Source organism: Toxotes jaculatrix, chromosome 7, assembly GCF_017976425.1.
Source record: "Toxotes jaculatrix isolate fToxJac2 chromosome 7, fToxJac2.pri, whole genome shotgun sequence".
Taxonomy (NCBI): Eukaryota; Metazoa; Chordata; class Actinopteri; family Toxotidae; genus Toxotes; species Toxotes jaculatrix.
The window spans coordinates 18,832,385-18,854,975 of NC_054400.1; the positions used below are offsets into that span (position 1 = coordinate 18,832,385).

The window sequence follows — 22,591 nt, forward strand, 5'->3', positions numbered from 1 at the left end:
GTTCAACCATGGCATGGTTTACACAGCCAGCCTTTTGAGTTCTTCTCCCTGCTTCCTCTTACTCCTCCTCTGAGCACTGTGTGCTTTATTCCTCGCTGTCAACACATCCATTTGAAACTATTGCAACAGAGATGGAAAAGAACGCTGCCGTGTCCATCACCGGTTTGGAAACAAAGGCAGTTAGAGGGGAAACCTCCCTGAAAGGAGACTGAGGCAGTGTGTTGCAGCCAGGAGGAGAGGGGGCTGGGGGTTTGGATACAGCAGCAGCAAAAGTAAAAGAACCAGCAATATACATCCATGGAAAGAGATCTCATTTAGACTCGATCCAAATAGTCAGCTAAGGAGATAAATGCAAAATATATAGTGTTCAAAATAAAGCTCTCAATCTTCATGCCAGACTCTGTTATTGTAGCTTGGTGCCTACAGGACCATAAATCAGGCAGGAAATGTTACCAGAATCCTGGCTTGCCTGCCAAGAACAGCATAGGAAAGCAACAGCTAATTAAAGCAGGACTTTTTGGAGCAAAAACATTAAATATCAAAAGTAAAATGACTTGATTTCAGATAATATTTGCCAGTAAAATAAAAAAAAAAACAACCTAAACTTAAATGAAAGCTCTAAACACTCTAAATACACATTATAGAAGTATTACATGATATAATCGTAGTTAATGTGGCTGCTTTCAAAAAAATGTCTTATTTGAATTCAGTGTTTTTATAGTCATAGACAGAAATTTCCTTCAAGTTACTCCAGAGTATATCTAAAATATTGTACTCAAATCTCACATTCACCAGCAGCCATGTTATGGGGCTTATAGTTTCGGACGCCTGAGTAAAAAGTTTAAAACCTCTTTGTATCTCCATCAGAAGAAAACTAACATGACTGAAAGTGTGAGAAACACACAAGAAAAGGAGCCCTAAAGTCAAAGGTCGAGTCATATTCTTGAACATTTATTGTGATGAACAGATTTGACATGATCTAAACCACTATCCCTGATGCCAGCAAACTAGAGGGACAAAAGCCTCAGGGATAAACCTACGAGGCTGCCCACCATGTTCCTCAGCCTCAAGGGGAGTCGCAACCACATCCGCACTCTGTCTCTCCTAAAAACCTCCCTGAAGAGGCTGTCAAGTAAGAGAAAGATAACTGATGAGAAGGGAAATAAAGACAATAGTGTTTAGAGTTTCTTTAAAATAAATCAGGCAAGATGGTGACTGCACGATCAGGAAGCCAATAAAAACAGGATGGCTTTTAGGAAGTGTATTAGTATGAACACGTACCAGCTAATTTTCATTATAACTGTTTTAGTCTGGAGATCAATTGTGATGGTCATCATCCTATGTCACTACCTGTGCGCCATGAGCCTTAAAGGCACAATGCTAAAAGCATCTAAAATAAATTCTTAATGAATGGACTATAAACCCTTCCATTAGCTGGAACAGGAATATCTGCCTCCGTCCATAAACCTCCATCAGTAACTGTGGGTGCACAATTTCCACTTCATAATGTGAGGATTTACACATTCCGTGGAAAAACCATGTGTAGATACAAGTCCTTAATGTAAAACACACAGCTCAAAATACAAGTTTTTTTTCCTCTTGGAAAAAGCCCATAAAAATATTTGAAATGTAACAAAATGTGGCACAGTGCCCTCGATCATGGGCATGTGCCGGTCATGCAAAACTCCAACTCAGTCATAGGTTTTAGCTTTAAAACAAACTAGTTTTTATCTACAATAAATCTTCTTCTACGTCCCAGGTATAAGATCTGTAATGTTAACACAGTGCGATACAAACATGACAGTAAAATGAAAATTTAAAAGTTTGAAACTATCAAACAAAGACTGGAACTCAAGGATAGATAATAATACAAGTTTTCCCTCATAAGACTGCCACCGAGGAAGACAATTCTCTTTTTCTTTCTAATGCTAGCAAGGCTTCAGTCGAGCTATTCCGACAAAAGGCAGCAGACTCAGAAAGACCCGTAACAGCGATGCAAACTGAACATGCCAGACTGAGGCAGTGACCGAGGAAGCCAAATGGAGTACTGCTGACATCTGAGAGGGAATTTTCCAGTCCAGGAGCTCGAACAGAGAGCGAGCCCTGCCGACTGCCTATTTAGTCAGAGCTGCCCAAGAGGGTCTCTGAGCCAGTCCACCTACACACACGTCCTTCAGGAGCGACTGCGGTCTTCTTGGGTGCCCACCAGCATTTTACTGTACAGCTTTTGCTGCTCTTCTTTAAAGGTGTCTTTTACCTTTCCTCGCTTCAATCCTCCATCCCTACAAAAGAGTGTGAAATTAGAGGCAATTACTGATGTAGTGCACAATTATGCTGTTCTCAAAAGAATGAAGTGCAGATCAGATCAGCTGTATCGCAGTGATTCTGACACTACAACAGACATAACATGCAGCATATACACTGATCTGACCAGAATCACAAATGAATCACAATCCCATTTGATAATCTCTCACTAAACACCAACTTTGTAGTGTTGATTATATTCTAGTTATACATCACAATATATTTACATAATATTTTCTAAATTGTAGTTCACATCCTGTTAAAGAGTGTGTTAACATCTATCTCAGTGGTTCTTATGACACTGCCGTGAGTTACACTGAACAGGCTGGGCCTCTTTGCCTTATTTTGGATTTGTTACTGCAGGAAAAGAAGCAGCGGTGTAAGGTGCCGGTAAGCTGACAGGCACAATGTCAGGGCCTGGGAACCAGCACACTAAAAAAGGAATGCAGCGATAATTAATCTTCTTAGTTACACCTGTGATTGAGAAGTAAAAAAAGTGTTTTATTAAACTTTATGCTGTTATTAATATTTTTATTGACCATATGTATCAGTGATGGGGAGAAAACATTAGAATACTGAATATAATTAAACTTGTATATTACAGTTATTATTTGTGATAAATAAAATATAGCAAAGAGTAGCTGTGACTTGTAGGCCACAGTATCATATATTATGTTCTTCACAAGCTTAGAGAACTTAAAAAGTAGTGTTATCTTACCATAGGAGGTCGACCAGCCCCCCTTGCCTGGCTATGGCTGCCTTTACACGATTGGCAAACTGTACAGCATCCTCTCCCTCCTGTTAGTGAAGAATGATATAAATGTAAACATGGGTAAACACGTGGTCATAACGAAAAGTTATCATCAACTCTAAAAGCTTTATTCAAATATTGAGCCTTGTTATGCCATGTGATTTAACAGAAAAAGTCATAATCAACCAAAAATGTGTGGTTATTCTCAGTGGTCTGATTTCATGTATGTGCAGAGAAAGGAGCAGAAAAGAGAGGTTCTGGGGTAAAGAAGAAAAATTTGAAAAAAAATTTGGTTAATTTTGAAATCATTGTGCAAGAGGTTGCATACATACTGTGCTTGCCACAGGATGTATACACAGCAAACATATTTATTGTTAGTTGGATGCCGAATGACGAAGACAACACAACCACTCCAGCCCTCAAATAGCAAAAAAATCTGTTGCAAAGTCTTGGTTTAATCATGGAATCTCACCTCTCTAGACATGGGAGGGAGGTACCACACACTGCAGACGATGGCCCAGCTGCTCATCATACGTAACAGGTAGTTGACCATGCCAAACTTGCTGCTATTCCAGAAGGCATCTCCAAATCGGGGATCATACTACAAGGATCAAACACACAGGAATGATTAATCAATATATGTATTATTTTGAACAAAGCGTTAAAAAGTCAGAAATATTGATGGTTAAAACAACATGTAACAGGTAAAAAAAAGACATCACTATCACCTTGATGGCCACGGGGTAGACTGTGGCACCAATCTCAAAACTGCCTTTCTTAAACATCATAACTGACGTGTTGTTAATGCAGGTGCCTGGGGATTTAGAATAGTTATAAGAAAATAAATTGAGACTTATTTTAAGGAAACTAGATGACTATTGTGTAATTACAAAGTCATTAATTACCACATCACTGAACAAACTCACCTTCTGGGAAAATAAGAATGGGCAGTTTAGATTTATCTTCAACATGATCACTCAGTCTGCAATACAAGAAATATGCAGGTTATCAATGAAAATCTCATTTTGAGATTCTTGAGACAAAATCTGAATCTACAAAAAAAATAAATAAATAAAGTTACACAAATTTAACGTTTTCAAATTTAACGTAAACAAAAAAAATAAATGAGAAACTGTCATATAGACTGAGGAGAAAAACTGTAAAATAAAGTGCTATAAAAATAAAGTAAAATAAAGTATAAATAAAGCACCATAACAACAACAATAACAAAAACAATGGTTGTAGTACTACCTTTTGGCCACTAGATGTCTGTCTTTGACTTCTGAGCGTTCAAACCAAATGTGTGGGCAGGCCTTGACCATGGATCTCTGAATGACTCCCATCAAGCCACCGTGAATTTGGCCAACCTGACACAACACAGCACAACGTAAACACGAGCAAACAGCAACACATCTATTTCTGGGAGAAATGCCATTTCAACAGAACAAGCAGCTGCCATGGAAAAAGTGACAAGTGTCAGTGTTTTCTGTAGCTTTCTGTTTGGCAGCAGTATAGTTACCATAGCATAGCAGCCATCGCTGGCCAGTATGATGACATCAATGGGCGACGTGTGGTTGGCGACACAGATGCCTCCATTCTTGGGTTTATTCTCACTGGAAAAGTGGGGAGAGGAAGACAATTAATCTATCTGTCTATCATGAAGACACTTCCTGGAGGATTTATTAACAGGAACTCAAACAACAGAGTGGTTTCAAGTATCAAAATACGGTTTTAGTGCACAAGGACCCAATGCAATCAGAGGTCAAACCAATAATTCTTCACGGAAATTTGGCTACGCTTTGGTCCACTGCCTCTCTGTCTTCTTGCAGAAAAACAAAGCAACCCATGGTGTCTATGTTAAAGGCTTGACCCCCAGAGCATGCAGGACCTGAACGTACTGAGTCCGCATTCCAAAGATAGAGTTACAATCTTAAATAGAGAGAGAGGGACACACACACACACTTCTTATGTCACTTGTGTATTTTTAGTCCCAGACTGGAGAGGAATACGTGTTACAACAGGCCAGGCCTTGATGACAGACATTCAAAAATCCTCAAGAAGTGGTAAAGATCCTCATTTCATATGAGCATTCCATCTGTTTATTTATGTGCTTTTTCTCCAATTAATTCAAACTTAGAAAAAGATACTAGAAATTCAGTCAAGCCTGCACTGCAGTTAACCAAAAACAACACCAGCTGTTATGTACTTCAGTTTACGGGCAAATACACGAAGCACCAACTTCCTCCTCCGTTTCCTGTTGCATGTGCCATGCTCCTGATATAAGCACTGACTCCTCTTTCATGTTTGTCTTCGATTCGTACTCCGCCAAATGAAAATAAAATGTTCCATTCACTTACAAAACAAACCCCGCACTACGAACATCCACTTGAATGAGTGATAGTAGATAATACCGGTGCACAGTCCACTATCTATTCAGCTCTAAATCTACTATATGCATTCAACACCTATATGCATTGTGTTAAACGTTTACAAAACTACTGTAGCCTGGTTGAGTGCGTTTAGCTCTTTTGTATGAGAAAGCATTACTGACTAGGGGTTTGTGCTGCGCCTAGGCTCATAATGCCTGCTGCACTGAATATGAATGTAGTCAGTCTGAGTTTAGCCTCAGGCACCCTCCCTTTCATACGCGCATTCAGGGTGCTCCCACTGCAGCTGTTAACACACCCTGGTTTCAGCCCTCCAAAGTTAACTCATCTGCCATTATGTAATAATCCCATAGGCCTCTCTCATGTCACCGCAAGAGGGCCTACAGCAGATCATGTTTGAGAAAAGAAGAATAATGGCACCATGGAACAAGACGCGCAGCATTCCAGTGACTTTTTATATCCCACTGGATTCACATTTATGATAATTTACCTCCCGTTATCATCCTGTGTCTTGAAATGTTTGTTACCTTACTGTTTTGCCAAAATGCTTACATAATGTCAAACTCTTAAGATACCATTTGTACGTGGCAAATGTTGTCATTTTATGTACGTTATTTTTGTTTACCAAAATGCTTCCACAACAGTGAACAGGTGAGTGTCAGTACAGAATTGCCCAAAGAAAGTTTTTTTTATTTTTTAAATGATGCCAATAATCAACACTTGACTTTTTAGTAGAAGCTTTTGCAGAGCATTATCCATGTGCCAGAGGAGTGGATACATGCTACTAGTTGAAGGTCAGTGATCAGTTACAGGAGAAAAAAAAAAAACTACAGTACTAAAAAAAAAAAAAATCAGAAAAGAAATTGAGCAAGAAGTTGAGAAATGGTATGGAAAAACTGACGCAGCAGTGCTGAAAACAGAAAACCAATCCAATCAACCAGCAGCATGACATATGCTAACCCTGATGGTGAAGATTGACCAAACTGATGGCAAAAAGTGGAAATGATAAGGAGCCAACAAACTCTAACCAACAACTGGGTCAATGGCAGTTTGTCAGGCAAAATGCATGCTGTGGAAATGGGAAGCATTCAGAGTAAGAATTATAGGAAAGCGTTTCTGCTTTAAGTCAGTGAAGAGCACTATGTTTAATGTCAAAGTGTCAGTGACCCAAGTGTCTATGGTTTAACAAAACCAAAAGCCTATTAAAGAATGAACTAACTGTCCCATATGTGCTCCACCTTCCTGTTTGTCCATCTTGTCCTGATCTGTTAGGGTCTGTAAATATTTTACCAGCAGTAGAAGTAGTTAATCTAGTGGCAGACTTAATAGCAAAACAGGTCAGTGTCGGTCCTTTACCTGTCGTGGTATGTTATAATGGCCGTCAGAGCTCGGACACATATTCTGTAGCACATCAAATGGACTTTCTCACTCAGAAAGTTTTTCATCCTGCAAGAAGCATACAACAACATTCTTCACAGTGTGTGTCTAGACAGCAACTCTACGATGATTACACCCAGGGGTCTGAGCGGATATTTCTGATAAACTGAAACAGACAAGCTTGTCATCAGACATACCTTCCATTCGGCAGCAGCCCAACGAGAGAAGTGAGGAACACAAGGAGGCCTACACCAGTGAAGGCAAGAGTTACCCTGGTGGAGAGGTACACAGGCAGGTTACGCATAATCCTTTGACAGGAAAACTTACAACAAAGCACTTATGAAAATAAAAAACAAGAAAGGACAGATTCCATGTTTTGGAAGCATTGTTTAAAAAAAAAAAAAACTTTTAATGGCATTTAAATCCTTCTGTACTACAAGCTTTCACTGAGAAGAGTATCCGCTCAGTTTACATGTAAAGGTCATGAGTAATGACATCTCGAAGAGCGGGCTTCTTGTTACCAATTAAAAGTATCACTCTTTCTTCTACTCTCCACTGTCACTGATAATAGACTCCAGAATCTGCAGGAGGGCATATTAGGCAATTGTTAAGCTGACCAACAGGTCAACTTAATCTGGATGAACCAATCATCCAGGGTTGGAGAAGGTGCTGATTAAATTGGGTGAGGATTACAAAAACATTAGAGTGGTGAAGGTTTCGTGCAAGTGGTGAGCCTGGCCAGCATTCGACAGGACACGTACTGAATGAGAGAATCTATTAGATGGATGGGAGACTAGACTGATGTCTGTCTGTGAAGCGGTGGCCTGATTCATCTCTCCACTGGCAACTGGACATGTGCCAGTCAGGCTTAGTACTGAGTCACTGTCCTTGCGCCTCTCTAAGCTGACCCTGAACAAGGATCTAACTCTTTCACTCACACTGCCTGTGCCAATATTTAAGGTAACTTTTGTGTCATGAAGCAGTGTCAAACTCCATGCAGTGCGTTACACATTACGACTTTTCACAACACGCACACGTCATGGATACAGCTGTCTGTTGTGTCATTACCAAATATTTTTGGTTAAATAACAGTTTCTCACTCTCATCAATTTAGCACAGCTTTTAAATTTTGACCAAACCAAACAGAGTGAGTACACGTCTGGAAAACATGTTTCTATGACAGTTATGAAAATGAAACCAATGTATTTTTGCAACTTCTCCAACAGAACAAAGAACTAACAAAGAAAGTAGTATTAAAAGAAAATTGAAGCCCTTGTTTTCAGACAGTGGGGCTGCATGGTGGCTCATCGTGTGGCACTGTTGCATCTCACCAAGGAAGTCCAGGATATGAAGCTGACCCTGCTGGTTTGGGGGCCTTTTTGCCTATTTTCTTTCGTCTGTGTGTAGGTTTGCTCCAACAGTCAAACATCCTTCTAACTTGAGTTGCAAGCTCAATCTCCAGTAGATGTGAATATGCTGACTGTCTATATGTGTGTTAGCCCGTCCAGGGTGTAACTCCCCCCGTGACTGCACACAGGTATTGGTCCTGTGGCTGGTTTGACTTTCTGTTTTTAATGATAATGCTCCTAACCCTCAGGCCTCCCGAAACACCCACATGCGCAGTTGGCATGCTTTTGTACTTCAGCTGTGACTCCTCAAACAGCAGTCAAATAAGAAGCCTCAGGTAATGATCAGGCAAAAATCTTCAAATTTGTTAGTTAAATCCCACTTTAGAACTTGTTTCAAACATAAAAACAGGGATGAGTGTGGAGAATATGTTTGTTGCCGCAGTATTTAATAACTATATTTTACTAATAGCAGCTTTAAATTCTTGAAACTGTTATTCTAGCACCAGTGTCAGTGTCACAGTCCAAATACAGAATTGATATACCCGTTTCATTTCTAGCCCTGTCTCAGTCTGTTCCATTTTTTTTCAAAAAGGTCGCTGATCTAATACAAAACAACTTCTATGTTTGAGGTAAAACTAATACCTGAGAGGCAGCAGGAAGCCGTAGCGGATCAGCAGGCCCAGCCCCCATAGGACGGTCAGCCTCAGGCTGATGTAGTGGAAGTTGTAGTTGCTGCGAGTCAGCAGATTCCAGGACTCCAACTCTTCAGCAGAGAACCTCTTGGTCACCTCATCGTCCATAATGCTCTCCACTCCTCGCCGGGCAAAATAGAAGATGTCAGACATCTCAAACTCAGAGGCTGAGTCCAGGTCTCTGTTGCTGCCGCTCCGCCGGATCTCCTTGATCTCCTGCTCCAAGGACGTGGGCTCCTTGGCAATGATTGCTGGGGCGAGTCAGAGAGACGGGATGTCAACAACACTCACCTCTAGAACAAATACACCTACTGAACATGCGCATCTGCATGACAACAAACCGACAGCACATCTTACCATTGGAGTACGGTTTGTACAGGAGGTGATTCTTTTCTTTCGCTCCTCTCTCTATCCTAAGTGTGGCCCACTAGAGAGAAAGAAGAAAAAACTGTGTAAGAACCCATGACAGACCCAAAAAACATGGAATAAAGCCTGTTCATATTGTTTCTTTTACAATTTAAAAAACAAAGATTTGATCGCATTAAACTTTTTTAAAACAGTTTTTAAAAAATGCAACCTGCAAGAAGTTTCTGTATTAATCAGCTGCCACTATTATATTTGAACATTCAAGAAACTCAAGTGAAAACAGCTAGCTCTTCATTTTGGTGGTGTCTGCTTAAGTTTTCTACAGGTAGTCTGTCTATTCTTATTCATGTTGTAAACTGTCAAAGTTGAGAAAAGATTCTGAATTTTCAGAGGTTGACCTCATCCTGTGCAGATAATATGTATAGCTTATCTCTGACCACAATCTGGCTCTAAGAAACAAAGATTATAATGACCACTCCTCCCTCCTGTTGTACTATAATACATTGTGTCTTGTAAGTGACACAAATATATCCTCTGAGGTAAAACCATAATCCTTTGTGTGCACTTTGCATGCTGTGACAAAAACAAACGGGTCATGTCCACCGAGAGGCAGGAAAAGGACACAGTGTTCTTCTAGCTGTAAGACAAGCAGGAAAGACCAGGAAATCATGGACTGAGTGGTGCTGGATGTGTTAGTCTCAACTGCAGTATCAAACTACACTCCATACCATGGCATGTGAAAACTCCACAGTTTGTCTACATCAATTAATGACAACAAATCAAATCAAAGTGCAACAAAGCTGCATAAACATTAAGTATATTCATATACAATGATGCTGTACGTTTGTACAGGTCAAAAACACTGGAACTAACCAAAGGAACGTGTGAAAGAAATTCAAAAAATGTTTAGTGATACAGTGGTTTTGCCTGCACCTCATGGGTGCAGCTGTCACGCTGGAAATAAAAACCATGTAACTCTAAACCTTGAAACTCCAAACCATATGACTTTAATTTTTCGACATACCTCGCATAATCTAAAAAGGCACAGGCCCATCTGAAACTTGTTTGTCATCTTCTGACAAGGTTTAAAAAAAAACTTAAAAATAGAGACACTGAATATTAAAAGCATTTAGCCCACAGCGGTGATGTCCATTTGATTGAGCTATGACAGTCATTGCTACTCAACTAGAATAGGCACACACATGGCCGTGTTGTTTAGCATTTCTTTTGCTTTCCTTTAGATCTACCTTTAAATCGTGCCGTGACAAGTCGTATGCCTGAGTCATCGTGTTAATATGCAGCTGCAGTTGAAAGTAATGATTCTTTGGGTGAAGAGAGGAGGAGCACACACAGCTGTTCACTCTAGTTAAACAACAATGTCAAAATAAGGTGGGCACGTCATGCTAGCATGTGGCTCCAGAGCTGCATGTGAAAGAGGAGGTTTGTAATTATTTATTTACTGAATCTCATGGTTGCTACTGGAATCGAAAATTGAGAAAATCTCTCATCATATCTCCCACTTGTCCATTTATTTCTGGCACAAGACCTGCTCTCAGAGGTCCAGGCTGGAATGAGATGACAGTTTTACTAGTGAAGACAGACCAGAGATAGCAGAGGGAGAGAAACTGGATAACCGTGCCTGGAGTCATATAGGCGAGGAGACTATTAGATGGAAAATCTTGAACTAGCCTCATTAAGCAACGAAACTGATGCATTATTGCCATCAATGGTGATTCATTCTCATCCCTAGAAAGTGAAAACAGCATGGCGGTAAACAATATTCCAGGCTGCTGCAGCCACGTCACAGACGACACAGTTACTGACAAGGTCTGTACCACCGTTTTCTCTGGTTACATAACAAGGGAATAATAGCTCTGTGGCTGTGTTGTTAATCTACATCAGACAGTTAATACAATGGCCACTGGCTGATGGCTAAAGACAGAACGCAGCCTGCACCTGACCCCCTGCTTTGAGATGCGTCTGTGAACGGAGCAATTTTTCTAAAACGTCTTTCATCAGAATTGCAGTCGAAGAAATTAAGTTGTAGACAGGTAGCTGCTTTCCAGAAGCAAAGATGTGTTGATTGTAAGGGCGGAAAATATGCACCGCCAGAGCAAACACGGGCTGTCCTTGAAGAGGAGAACCAACAACTTTTATGAACTACAGTCTGTTGAATAACAAAATATTTGACAGAAGCAGAGAGAGAATTATTTTAACTGTGCAAGAACAGTAAGAAAACCTTTAGCCATACTTGAATGTTGTGCATACAGTATTTCCATTCCACCCTCAGCTCCAACCCAGACATACACATTAATGATTCAAACGGCAGTTAACATACAATGATGCCTTGTTTCTTAAAATAAACAGACAGTAGCTGTCAACTGTGCAGAAAGCTCTTACCTCAAAGATCTTCAACAACGTTTTCATGTAAAGACGTCGGATACCAAAGGACACCCCAAAGATGGCAGGCACGATAATGAAGACCAGCAGTAGGGTGAACCACACGGTGAAGGAGATACCCAGCAGGATACACACCAAGTTGTCAAAGGGGTTGACGAAGAGCTCCATCTTGAAGTCAGGAGGGCGGCGAAATTGATTAGAGAGTTGAAATCAGAGGGCAGAACAGATGGCAGAGGAGGAACTGCAGTCCACTTCCTGGCCCCAAGTGGCCCTTGTCTTTTGTCAGAAAAAGGCCTTCATCAAGATAACTAGGGGATGGAGCTTCTCCTCACGTTGAACAGAGAATCAATACAGGCACAAGTGACCATCTTGACGTTGCCCTCTTGGGCAGTATCAATGTATGAATTTCATCACTTTCACCATTAATCGGTTTCCGAACCTCAGCTAAATACAATTCCAAGAAAGGGACGGTAAAGTCTTTAAAACAGCTGCGATGAAATACTGGTCTGTGCTTTCTTCAGATGTTTGAGCAAAGCCTCCCTCTGGTGAAAGAGATGTAAACAATGAAAACAAAACCAAGTGGGGACAGCAGGTGGTTTTCGTGTCTGGTGGAGATCCAGGTGCTCTGCAGCTCAGTGTCACACAGACCTGCAAACGTGTACAAATAAACAGTCAGCATGTCAGCATGATCCGTGTCACAATAATATGTCCTCATTGGTCTAAGCACATCGTGTAATTTAACACTGCAAACGTGTCCCTGCGTCAAAGTCTTTCCATGTGCATTTTAAACACCGGTGTTCAAAGTTAATACTAACCTTTTCACTGTCCTAAAAATAAATAGAGGCTAATGCTCTTGTTGATTAATGGTCGTTGTGTATATTTTTAGTCAAGGACGCGATAAGTTTACATGTTAACGTTACCGTTATCAGCAACAGTGCAGAGATAACGTTAGAGGCCCTCCGTCCTCATCCCCTCGGGTGATGCAGGAGGACGGCTAACGAGAGGCTCCATCCCGGATAAAACCACACTGGGTTAGCTCGCCTCATCATTACCTACAGTTCACAGTTGCCCAACGCTTTCTATGATAATGTATCTGCCTCCCAGACCAACAAAGCCAATTAAATACGAGAAAAACATAAGCTAATGCTGGGTGGTGACACTGGACGCTCCCGAGCCCACACAGACGAAATAAAGTCTACGCTCAAGTTAGCTTGTGGCCTCCGAGCTAACGGTATGCTAAACACTGTCTCCTGGCGTGCTACACCTCGCTCAGCTAGCTTCCTCCGAGCCGCTGAGAGTACCGTCTGGGTGTACATGAAATGCTGAGCCGACCTGTTATAAGCTTACCCTCGATACGCCAACTTGGTATCTTAACAGGTAATCATCCGAACTAACAGTTAAAAAACAACAACACGTTGTTAAATAGATTTAACAGTCAACCAACCAACCCAGTCACGTTGTATCAGGCGCCGGTACAGTAGCGTTTCCCTGGTCCATCACTTGTCTTTGTCTTGCGGACTGTAGCCAAAACTCCACCCGCCGGACCAAACGAGCAACACAACGGGCGGAACGACGACGGGTACGCACACGAAACGACCAGCCCTCCTCCAACCGAAGCAGCCACACAACACGCTCAGTTCTGCCCTGACACCTGGTGGTCAAAATGGGACACTGCACTGGATTTTTAAAACGGCATTTGTACCACCACTGTCTGCGGAACAATGTTTTGGTGTAAGCAAACTTTGCCACAGTCGCTCAGCTGAGTGGCAAAGGCAAATATTAAGCTACAAGGGGTGAATTTAAATTAATTAAAAAAAAAAAAATCAGTATTCAAGCTTTGAATCTGGTTGAAAAGCGGTGTACCCTTGTTGAAATTTTCAATACCAATTTATTTTAAGTTTTCCCCTATTTAGCATTTATAAGAAGTACATAAACATTTAATAAATGGTTGATCACATGCTATAATTTAGTTCAAAGCAGATGCAAATGGGTAATGTAAATCCTCCTGTTGGTGACCACAAGTGGTGGCTGCTTTAAAAACAGAATGATTGACTATATATATTATAGCAGCTTACAACTTCTTTATAGTACAAACTTAAACCATTTATTAAATGTATACTTGTATACTGCTTGTACATACTAAAGTGAGGGACTTAAAAGTACAGTGTTACCAATTTTTCACATGTAATTCTTCAATTCATCAATCAGCACAAAGGGCAGTAACCTGCACTGCATTAAGGAGGGGGCGGATATCTCACAACAATTTAAATCATTTGACACTAACAAGAATAACATTTTTTTTTATTCACACATTTACATCCATGTACAGTTTTGTCAAGTAATTTCAGATGTAGAGAAATGAAAATGGTACTGAAATTTGGCACACCATTCAACCTTTGAACCCTGACTTAATATGCCTGTTCCATACGAAGAAAATAAAACCTCCGTCATGTTTCATATTTACAGATAGTGTATTTCAATGTTATTATAGCCACTCTGTAAACATAAAAGCGCAATCAACTTGTATTAGATGTCACTTTCTGAAGAGACAGTCCATAGTAATAATGAGAATTTTGTGAACATCACAACCCACCACAAGTACATCCAGCTGTCAGGTTTGAGGAGGCTGTGCTGCTCTGATGAGCATCAAGCGCTGCCCTCCAGTAGAGCCTCAAAGTCTGGAGAGCAGACCATTTTGTGTTTGACATTTCCTAATACAGTCAAGTCACCTGTTCTTCCCTCTGTACCAATAGAGACCAGCTCCTGAGAGAGCAGGGGGTGATGAAGCAGAGCAAAGGAGGTCAGAAATGTTCAGAATTTACATAGTAAATAACTATTATAAATTAATTAAACAAAGACAAAGAGTGAGGCAATGTAATAAATGTATTACTAACATACCTGAAGGAAAGAGCATGATGTTCCGAGAGACACATCAAGTGTCACTTGTCCCAGTATGAGTTGTACTCGTCCAGATTTCCGCACCAGCATCTTTCCTACAAGACCCTCCCTCAAATCTTTCAGACTGCAGCTGTTTTCATCAGTTTCCTCTTCCTGTTTAAAATTAAAACACCATTTTACACATATAACCTCAATCTCAACATGTAATTCACATGTAGACAACAACTGCATCTACCTGGGACTCTGTTTTCAGAAGCACAGACTGTCCATCCTCTGACTGCACCTCTGTTTTCACCGGCCTGTGCTCTTTGGTGGGAGGTTGGCCAGGCAGGGAGTCGGGCAGCTGCATGAAGAACAGCTCCTCCCCTTTGCTCAGACTCCATCTATGCAGCAGGTCATGCAGAATTTCAGGCTCAGGGAGACGGGGAGGCTTGAAAGCTGCGTCTGACTTCTTTATTTCCGTTTCCTCTGGCTCTTGTTTGACTGAAGAGAAGACAATGTGTATTTAGAGAAAAAGCTATGTAAAGCTATGTGGCCAGCCAGCTTGTAAGTTGTTTCCTGCTTCCACAAGCTATTGGAAATAATCAAATGAAGCGGGCAAAATGACATAATTCTGCACTTACCTTTAACATCAGGCTCCATGGGTTCACAATCCTCCTCCACCTTCTCAATTTTAACAGCAACTTCACTAAATTCCTCCTTGAATCCCCATCCTGACACAGCGAGGGGAAGCTGGACAGGGCAGCTCTTTTGCTCACTCCTCAGGAAGGGATCGTCTATAAACTGAGAGAACACAGCAAGAGAGGGATGCTAAACTCATGGAAAATGCAAAATAAAGCAACTTAATAAAAGATGACTAAAGACCAGAACTCACATTGTCTCGTTCCAGACTCTTAAGGATCTCTTTGGTTTCTTCCTCTGTCTCCCTCTTCTCCTTTTTAATATTGATGATGGGTGAAGGCCCAACACTCGGAGCCTCTCTCTCACTTTCATAGACACCTGTGTTTAACACAAGAATTCACTTGATTGCACTGGCCAAAGTGGTGCAGAGTGAGTGGTTATCCAGCTGAAGTCTTACCTCTCTTTTTCATTGTCATCTCTGCAGGCCCCTGTTCAAAAATAGAGTGAGACTGGATGACCTCAGGGCGACCCCGGCCCCTGCCTCTATCCCTCGGACCACGACCTCGATCAGTATCCTTCCTCTCTCTCCTCTGCCCGCCTTCAACTTTCATTCTGTTGCGACAGACAAAGTTATAGGTCAGCAGTCAGAAAAACAGTTGAATCAATTTTTTCTGACATATTTTTTATTATATTATAAGTTGTGAACTTACTCTTCTTTTGCTTTTCGGCCAATAATGTTGGGTGTAAACGTTTTCTAAAAATGAAACAAAAGCAGGACTCAACTATTGAAACAATCACAAATATTAGAAAATGATTTATATTTCATTCACCGATGCATTATATATCACTAGCTCAATATATTGTTTAGTGAAATACAGTGCATTACCTTCTTCACTCCTCCTAGGGTGAGGTCTCTTGATCGCACTGAAGGGAGACGACCGGGAGAGATGTTGGCTGGTGGTCGGCGGCCTATCAGCACTCCTATACTGCTCCCTCCAGGACCTGGCGGACGTTGACCACTGGGGTCACCTGAGCCTGAATCAGCCATCCTAAACTGAAGACATTGTAGTTTTTTTAGTTATTTGTTTGCACATTAAAACACTTTCAGGAGTAAAATGAACTAGGGCTGCACCTAACAATTATCTTCATTATCCTGATTAACCTGCCAATTATTAAAAAAACAAAACAAAGATATTCAGTTTGCTATAAGGAGTAGCATCAAATCCTTATATCTGAAAAGCTGAAAATGTCAAATATTTTACATTTTCTGCTTAAAAATAACTAAAATAGTCATTCAGTTATAAAAATAGCTGGTGATTCATTTTCTGTCCGTAGGCTAATTTATTAATCGACTAATCATTGCAGGTCTCAACCTATCTGATTAACATAATTACCGTACATTAGTCATGATAATTTCTCCAATGTCTCTTATATGTAAACATCTTATAATGCACAGTTATTCCTGAAATACTGGCATAGACAGTATCAAATCAGTCATAAATATAATGATATCTGATTTTGTAAAAATCATCCACCCCCGACTGCAAGCTGAAATGAATCAGTCTCTTCTTGCATTGACTAATGTGAAAAACACAGTCCTGTACCATTTACTATGTTATTGCAATTTAGTGCACTTTTTAAATTTTAGACAATGTGCCAGTGAGTTCTATTGACTTTGAATCAAAGTTTGGTTCAATTTGACCACTTTTGTTGTTTTACTAATGTGACTAGTGAGCCACTAATACAAGACAAATGACCACTTTAGATAGTATATACACTGATCACTTATGCATTGAACAGTATAATTTCATTATAAAAGGTAATGTGGTTATTTGTACCTTTGTGACTGTCTGTGTATTTTCTAAGCAGCTGATAATGCATTCAGACAGTCATTGTTTGCTGTAAAACAGTAAATCTCCTGCACAGAATTGATAAAGTTTATCTTGACAGTTGTGTAACACAGACAGACACATTACAGTGTCTAAGCCTAACTGCTACACTCAGGTAATCTAAACCCCCTGGCAAATGAATGTGTTCAGGAAAGGGAAAATATTCTATTAACTGACTTTTATACAGTTTTTATAAAGCATAACATCCAAAAGAATTCTAGTCTTTGTTTCACAGATTTAAATGATCTCAGCACGTTATGTTCTTACATCAAAATGTACAAAAAATACCGTCAGTAATCATTGACAGAGGCACAATTTCTATTTAAAATAGGATCTATAGAAAAACAATGTTCTTCTGAATGGAGAAACCCAATGTCGAGCTCCACAGCAACGACTGTATTTCAGTGACATAAACAACACACAGCCATTTTGCGTGTACAAGCCAAATGACCACTTTAAAGTGGATTTTTTCACTGTGGTTCGTAATTTTTTTAAAGATTTTGTGTGAACAACACAGCAAAAATTTCAGCGACACGTGGCCAAATCACAACACGAATACAAACACACAATTTAAAAGTATCCTGAACTGTAACGTTGTCAAGGACAATTTCTGACACTCTGTGCTTCTCCGGATACTCACCTTATGAGTCCTCGGATGCCCTAAGTAGATGTTAAGACCAAACCTATAAGAGAAGAGTCATAACAAGTTGTGTTGTGCTAACGCTGTTACTGCCGGACGCACGGCGCCATGACACTTCCGCCGTGTCATCAGCCTCTGACTTCACGTGGATCAAACCTGCGCAGAAATATTCGCATATTTCACTTCCTATCTATGACTCATTTCTTGGAAAGTGTTGTGTGGGTTGTATACTACAAATTTCGAGTGCATAATGAATCGATAAACAGTTAAATGTGTGTTTTGCGTTATTTTGTATTTCTCACAACAGTACAGTGCAATGGGTATGGATGATAATACAGTACACTAATAATATGCATGAATACATGCAAGAACATTGCATTCAAAAGCTAACTTCTGATCAGAATAGAATTGAGTTTAATTTGCCTTTTGCAGTCACTTTCAGTATATGATGTTTCACATGGTGATCGTAAAGACATATTGCACATGATGATAACAGGTATATTTCACAGGTGGTATTGCACATTAGAGACAATTTCTTTCCCAATTTTTCCCCATTTCTTTCAATCAACACAACTGCTATCATCCAAGTGAATCTCTTTCACCTGGCTGACTGGCTGACTTTAGTGGGTGCGAAATCTATTGCAACTATTGTTTAGACTTTCACTAAGGTCATTCTGCTGATCCTTACAGTCTTTTGTGTCTCTTTGTCCTTGTTTTGAGTCTCTTTGTGGTTGTTTTGTGCGTGTAGTTGTAGTTGTTTGAGTCTAGGGGAACATAACATGCTCTTGGCAATTGGCCTGGTAGGCTCATTCAGTAAGCCATCCATGGCAAAATCACATCACAACATCAGTGTAATTTATTGTTATTGTTTACAAACTGTGGGACCACAATTGATTTACACATTGCATATATTTTTTTTACACATAATGTGACTTTTGCAAATGTACACTGAGGTTGGTAAGTGTACAACCATGGCTGAAAAAGCAGCCATGATAGATTTATTCATGCACCCAAAGAAAATTAATGGTATGTCCATAAGAATCAAGTTAGCATTAAGATACTTGTGAAATGTGTCCATATTTTGGTGCACACAGATTCACGTGAATATATGCAAATATGATGCTTAAACTTTTGTAAACTGTAAGTTGTTCTGGTGCCATCTTTCTGAAATAAAGCCCTTCTCCAGGCTGCTTCTGACCATTTCAGTGCTCCAGGCCACACACCAACTCCAACGTTCTGGTTCTGGTCCTTCTGATAATGCATGAGCCATGGGGTTGGCTTCAATGTATTTGCGAAGGACGGACTGTAATGAATAAATCCTCACAAATTTTGGACAATAATAATTTATGCCAATGTGTACATTTACTCAAATACAAGAGATGCTGTCCTTTTTTTGACATCACAAATGGTTTACATGAATGGGGCCAAAGTCTCTTGCCTAAACACACACAGCCAGTCCTCCCCTAACAAACTGGCTGTTCCCACCTCTGGAGCTGAGAGGGTTATTTGGACTGAGGCAGACTGTCATGGCATGACTAATGATGGATGATTGCAGTTTAATTACACTCTGAGGGTATCACTTATCTGCGGCTGGCTGGAAATAAATGAAGCTTTTCTATACCACACAACTTCTGTGGAATTATGGCAATATATCTCTGTCATTTTTTGAAATACAAATACTATGTGTTTGTGACAGGAATGCTCTCTCACTATCAGTTTATCCCTTTGTTATTTGTCTTTATTCCATGCCCATATCCATTGTTATACTAGCAGATTATGGCCATTAATCTGGCAGGGGTGTCTTTTAATCTTCGATGAAATCCTAAATGAATATGTCCCATGAGGTTGAACCAGTACAAAAACATCCCTCTGAAAATTAATGCCAGTGGAAATCTGCTTACTCTGGACTTACATAGTGGTATCCCTCGCCTCCGTATGGGCTGGGGGGAGATGCCCCGTGGAGTTTGTCCATATGGCATAACAGTTGGCACATGTATATTTTTTGAGGTCTTGATGGTGCTCTATGCAATTTACTGGGACATCACTGCTCAGTAGCTAGTGGAGTGTGTGTAAAATACTTCATTTTTTCCCTTTTACCCTCCCAGTGTCCATACTGGACAGAGGCGACATTTATACAAGCAGCTAAGTGTTCAGTGTACATCAGAGTGTGTGGGGATTTGTTGCTTCGGGGCAGACTTACTGGCAAGTGATCTGTTGTGTGTGACTGGCCAGCGAAGGCACGATGCTGACGAGGTCGACTGAGTGTTTAACTGTAGTCGCACTCCAGCTGGAAAAGGTTTTTAATTCATCCTGTGTGGCTGCATAGGAGTCAAGTAAACATCATGCAGAGCCCAGAGCAAAAATGCGATTGGGAGGGAGGGGGGAGGGAGGAAGAGGAGGTGGAGGGGGTGAGAGGGTTTGTGTGACACAGAGAGTGAGAGAGAAACAGACGGAGAGCTGGAGAAAGAGAGAGAGAGAGAGAGAGAGAGCGAGAGAGAGAGAGAGAGAGAGAGAGAGAGAGAGAGAGAGAGAGAGAGAGAGAGAGAGAGGCTGTGTGTTTGTTTCACCTCCTAATCAGTTTTCCTGGGGGATCTATCATCGACTGCAGCAGAGGAGGCAAGTACAAAAGCGCAAAAAAGAAGCGAGTTCAATTCAGCTCGGCTACAGTCTTCTCCCATCACAGATTTGAGCCTCATACAAGTAAGGAATTATTTTCAATCACTCTGTTTATTGATGCTTGGAAGCGCTCAGAAAATAAATCCATTGTTTTCTACTCTTAAGTTGTGGACATCAAAAAATTTTATGCTGTGATGGAGTGTGCATCTCTCAAGTAATCTTAGATATAGGGTCAGATGGATCTAGTAGCTGGGGTGTTTCTGCATGGGTTTTATTTGTATGTTGTTCTGTGGATGTACACATGCATGTGTGATGGCATCTATTACATCCCACCAATGCCATCTCACATGAGACTCTGAAGATCTTCCATCCAGCAGCACTGACTCGCCTCATGTAATGAGATGTGGTGCTCATTTTCCTAAATGTTAATGCTTGGTTTAATTGTGCAAGGGAGTGCAAACTGTTATTAGTCACACAGCATCTCTTTTTAACGGCTTGTTTGTCGAACTCCACACACTATTTCTGACGGTTTCATACTGTGTAATGACCATTTCACCCCCTTTGGTTTCAAAAATATACTGAGTAAATTGTGCCTTTTATTCCTCCCTTGTGCGAGCGTCTAAATGTGCTGAAGAAAAAAAAAAACACACAGACTTTGAACACGAGAGTTGCTTTCTGTGGCGTGCTCCATATGCATGAATGCAGCAGCTTCTTTCATGATACTGTCTCACAGAGAGAACAACATCTGTGTGTGTGTTATGTATTTCAGCCGGTTTAAAGATTGTAACTGAGCTCTAACAGCCCGATGTACACAATTCTTGATAAATTATCATTTATGATGTGAGTCCCTGCCACAAATATTAGTTAGACCCAGCTGCCTTATTTGGAGCAACTGTCTATCAAAGCTAGTATCACAGCAGAGGTAATTGGCTCAAATTTCTTTTTACAGACAGATTTTTAAATCAGGGAAATGGGATCGTGTGAATGGCATGGAAACCTGCGTTTGAACTGTGTTCACATATATATTCCATCCAAAAGTGGAACACACGCAGAGAAATGGGGCTTTGATGACTTGTCCTGTGAGAATCTCCTCTTGCCCCAGTTTCTATCTCTGAAAAGACACCATGGTAAGAAATGAGAACAGCAGCTGGAAAACAGACGCGTGGAAACACACGTGCGTGACGCAACAGCTCTCTCCCCTGGCCCCGTGTGAACGAGCCACCGCACAAATTTCACAGTTCACAGGCTTTAATGAGCTGCTGCAGCCTGTCCATCATCCTGACTGGAGAGCACCTTAGCAGACCTGGCAGTCAGACAGTGACACTACACCAGGCATCTGTAGGACTACACAGACAGCAAAACGAGCATGTTAAGACTGTTTGTACTAAACCGCTAGAAGGTTATTTTTGGTGCACCTGTGCTTTAACATATGCTCAGTGTGGGAGTGATTTTAATAAGAAGAACATGCAATGTGCTACTCTGGTGTTGAGATGCTAGAGTGCAGAAAAATAAGGGAGAAAATGCTTCACTAGATCAGTAAGCAATACTGGAGGAGATGACTGCAATGACCAACTCAAAACCGATGAAAATAACAAGCAAACTATGGAGGAATGGATGTGCGCTAAGTCTCAGGGCAAAAGAAGATGACCATTGTGCACACGCTGCAGAGACTAACCATCAGCCCAGAAGAGGTAAGGTGACAGCTAATCAAACGCAAACACAGGCTGACCAACAAATTGCCCCCAGCCCGTGTACTCCAGGCTATGTGCAGCAGCTTGGATCGAATTGCTGATGGGCAACTAAGGAAATATGATCGTACATCACCTGCTGCTGATACCCACTTAAACCTCCCCTATTTCTGCCCAAACCATGTAAAAGCTGTTTGAAGATTTCCCTTGAGCTGCAAGGAGTTCTCTTGCTCAGCGGTTTTGAAAATGTATACACTCCAGTGAGAAGGCAGAAGCATTCAAAAAGTTACCTTCAGTTTAAATTGTTGCTGATGGGTGCAGCAGCAGTTTTTGTTTATGACCCCTTTCTTGAAAATTGCAGGAGGAGATTGAGGGAGGCTGCAAACGTGTGGTTGCTGGGAGACTGCTGTAGGTGGATTATGAAATGCATGGGGAAAGCAGAGGCCAGTCACTCAGCTGGGAGCGTATCGAGTTGTGTAATGATGGGAAATGTCAGTTAAGGGCAAGAAAAGGGGGGAGGAGGAGAGAAAAGAGCAGGACAGTGAATAAAATGCCGGGACACAGATCCCTAAATTAAAGGTTAATTGGATTCTGTGAGGTGTTTTCAGTGGTG

The 22,591-nt window shown here is 40.9% G+C and overlaps 2 protein-coding genes across 5 annotated transcripts; both read right to left on the minus strand.

Moving 5' to 3' along the window:
* Positions 1 to 930: 930 nt before the first annotated feature.
* On the minus strand, positions 931 to 13,203 carry LOC121184824 (glycerol-3-phosphate acyltransferase 4). 4 transcript variants are annotated; one of them, XM_041042718.1, is made up of 13 exons: positions 13,075 to 13,203; positions 11,627 to 12,274; positions 9,218 to 9,287; positions 8,811 to 9,111; positions 7,017 to 7,091; positions 6,799 to 6,888; positions 4,575 to 4,668; positions 4,307 to 4,422; positions 3,982 to 4,037; positions 3,784 to 3,869; positions 3,528 to 3,656; positions 3,023 to 3,102; positions 931 to 2,282 (listed from the first exon to the last, which is right to left on the minus strand). In XM_041042718.1, the coding sequence occupies exons 2-13, from the start codon at positions 11,792 to 11,794 to the stop codon at positions 2,174 to 2,176; spliced, it is 1,374 nt and encodes a 457-aa protein (XP_040898652.1). In that variant the 5' UTR covers positions 11,795 to 12,274; positions 13,075 to 13,203; the 3' UTR covers positions 931 to 2,173. The 4 variants fall into 4 exon arrangements, with proteins under 4 accessions (XP_040898652.1, XP_040898654.1, XP_040898651.1 ...); XM_041042720.1 differs by having other exon boundaries at positions 13,071 to 13,136; XM_041042717.1 differs by having other exon boundaries at positions 12,974 to 13,110.
* A 707-nt stretch (positions 13,204 to 13,910) lies between these two features.
* Positions 13,911 to 17,796, minus strand: polr3d (polymerase (RNA) III (DNA directed) polypeptide D). The gene is made up of 9 exons (XM_041042393.1): positions 17,675 to 17,796; positions 16,032 to 16,199; positions 15,856 to 15,899; positions 15,603 to 15,757; positions 15,399 to 15,523; positions 15,148 to 15,307; positions 14,760 to 15,007; positions 14,525 to 14,677; positions 13,911 to 14,389 (listed from the first exon to the last, which is right to left on the minus strand). Exons 2-9 carry the CDS (start codon positions 16,191 to 16,193, stop codon positions 14,273 to 14,275), a joined length of 1,164 nt encoding a protein of 387 aa, XP_040898327.1. The 5' UTR covers positions 16,194 to 16,199; positions 17,675 to 17,796; the 3' UTR covers positions 13,911 to 14,272.
* Positions 17,797 to 22,591: the final 4,795 nt, after the last annotated feature.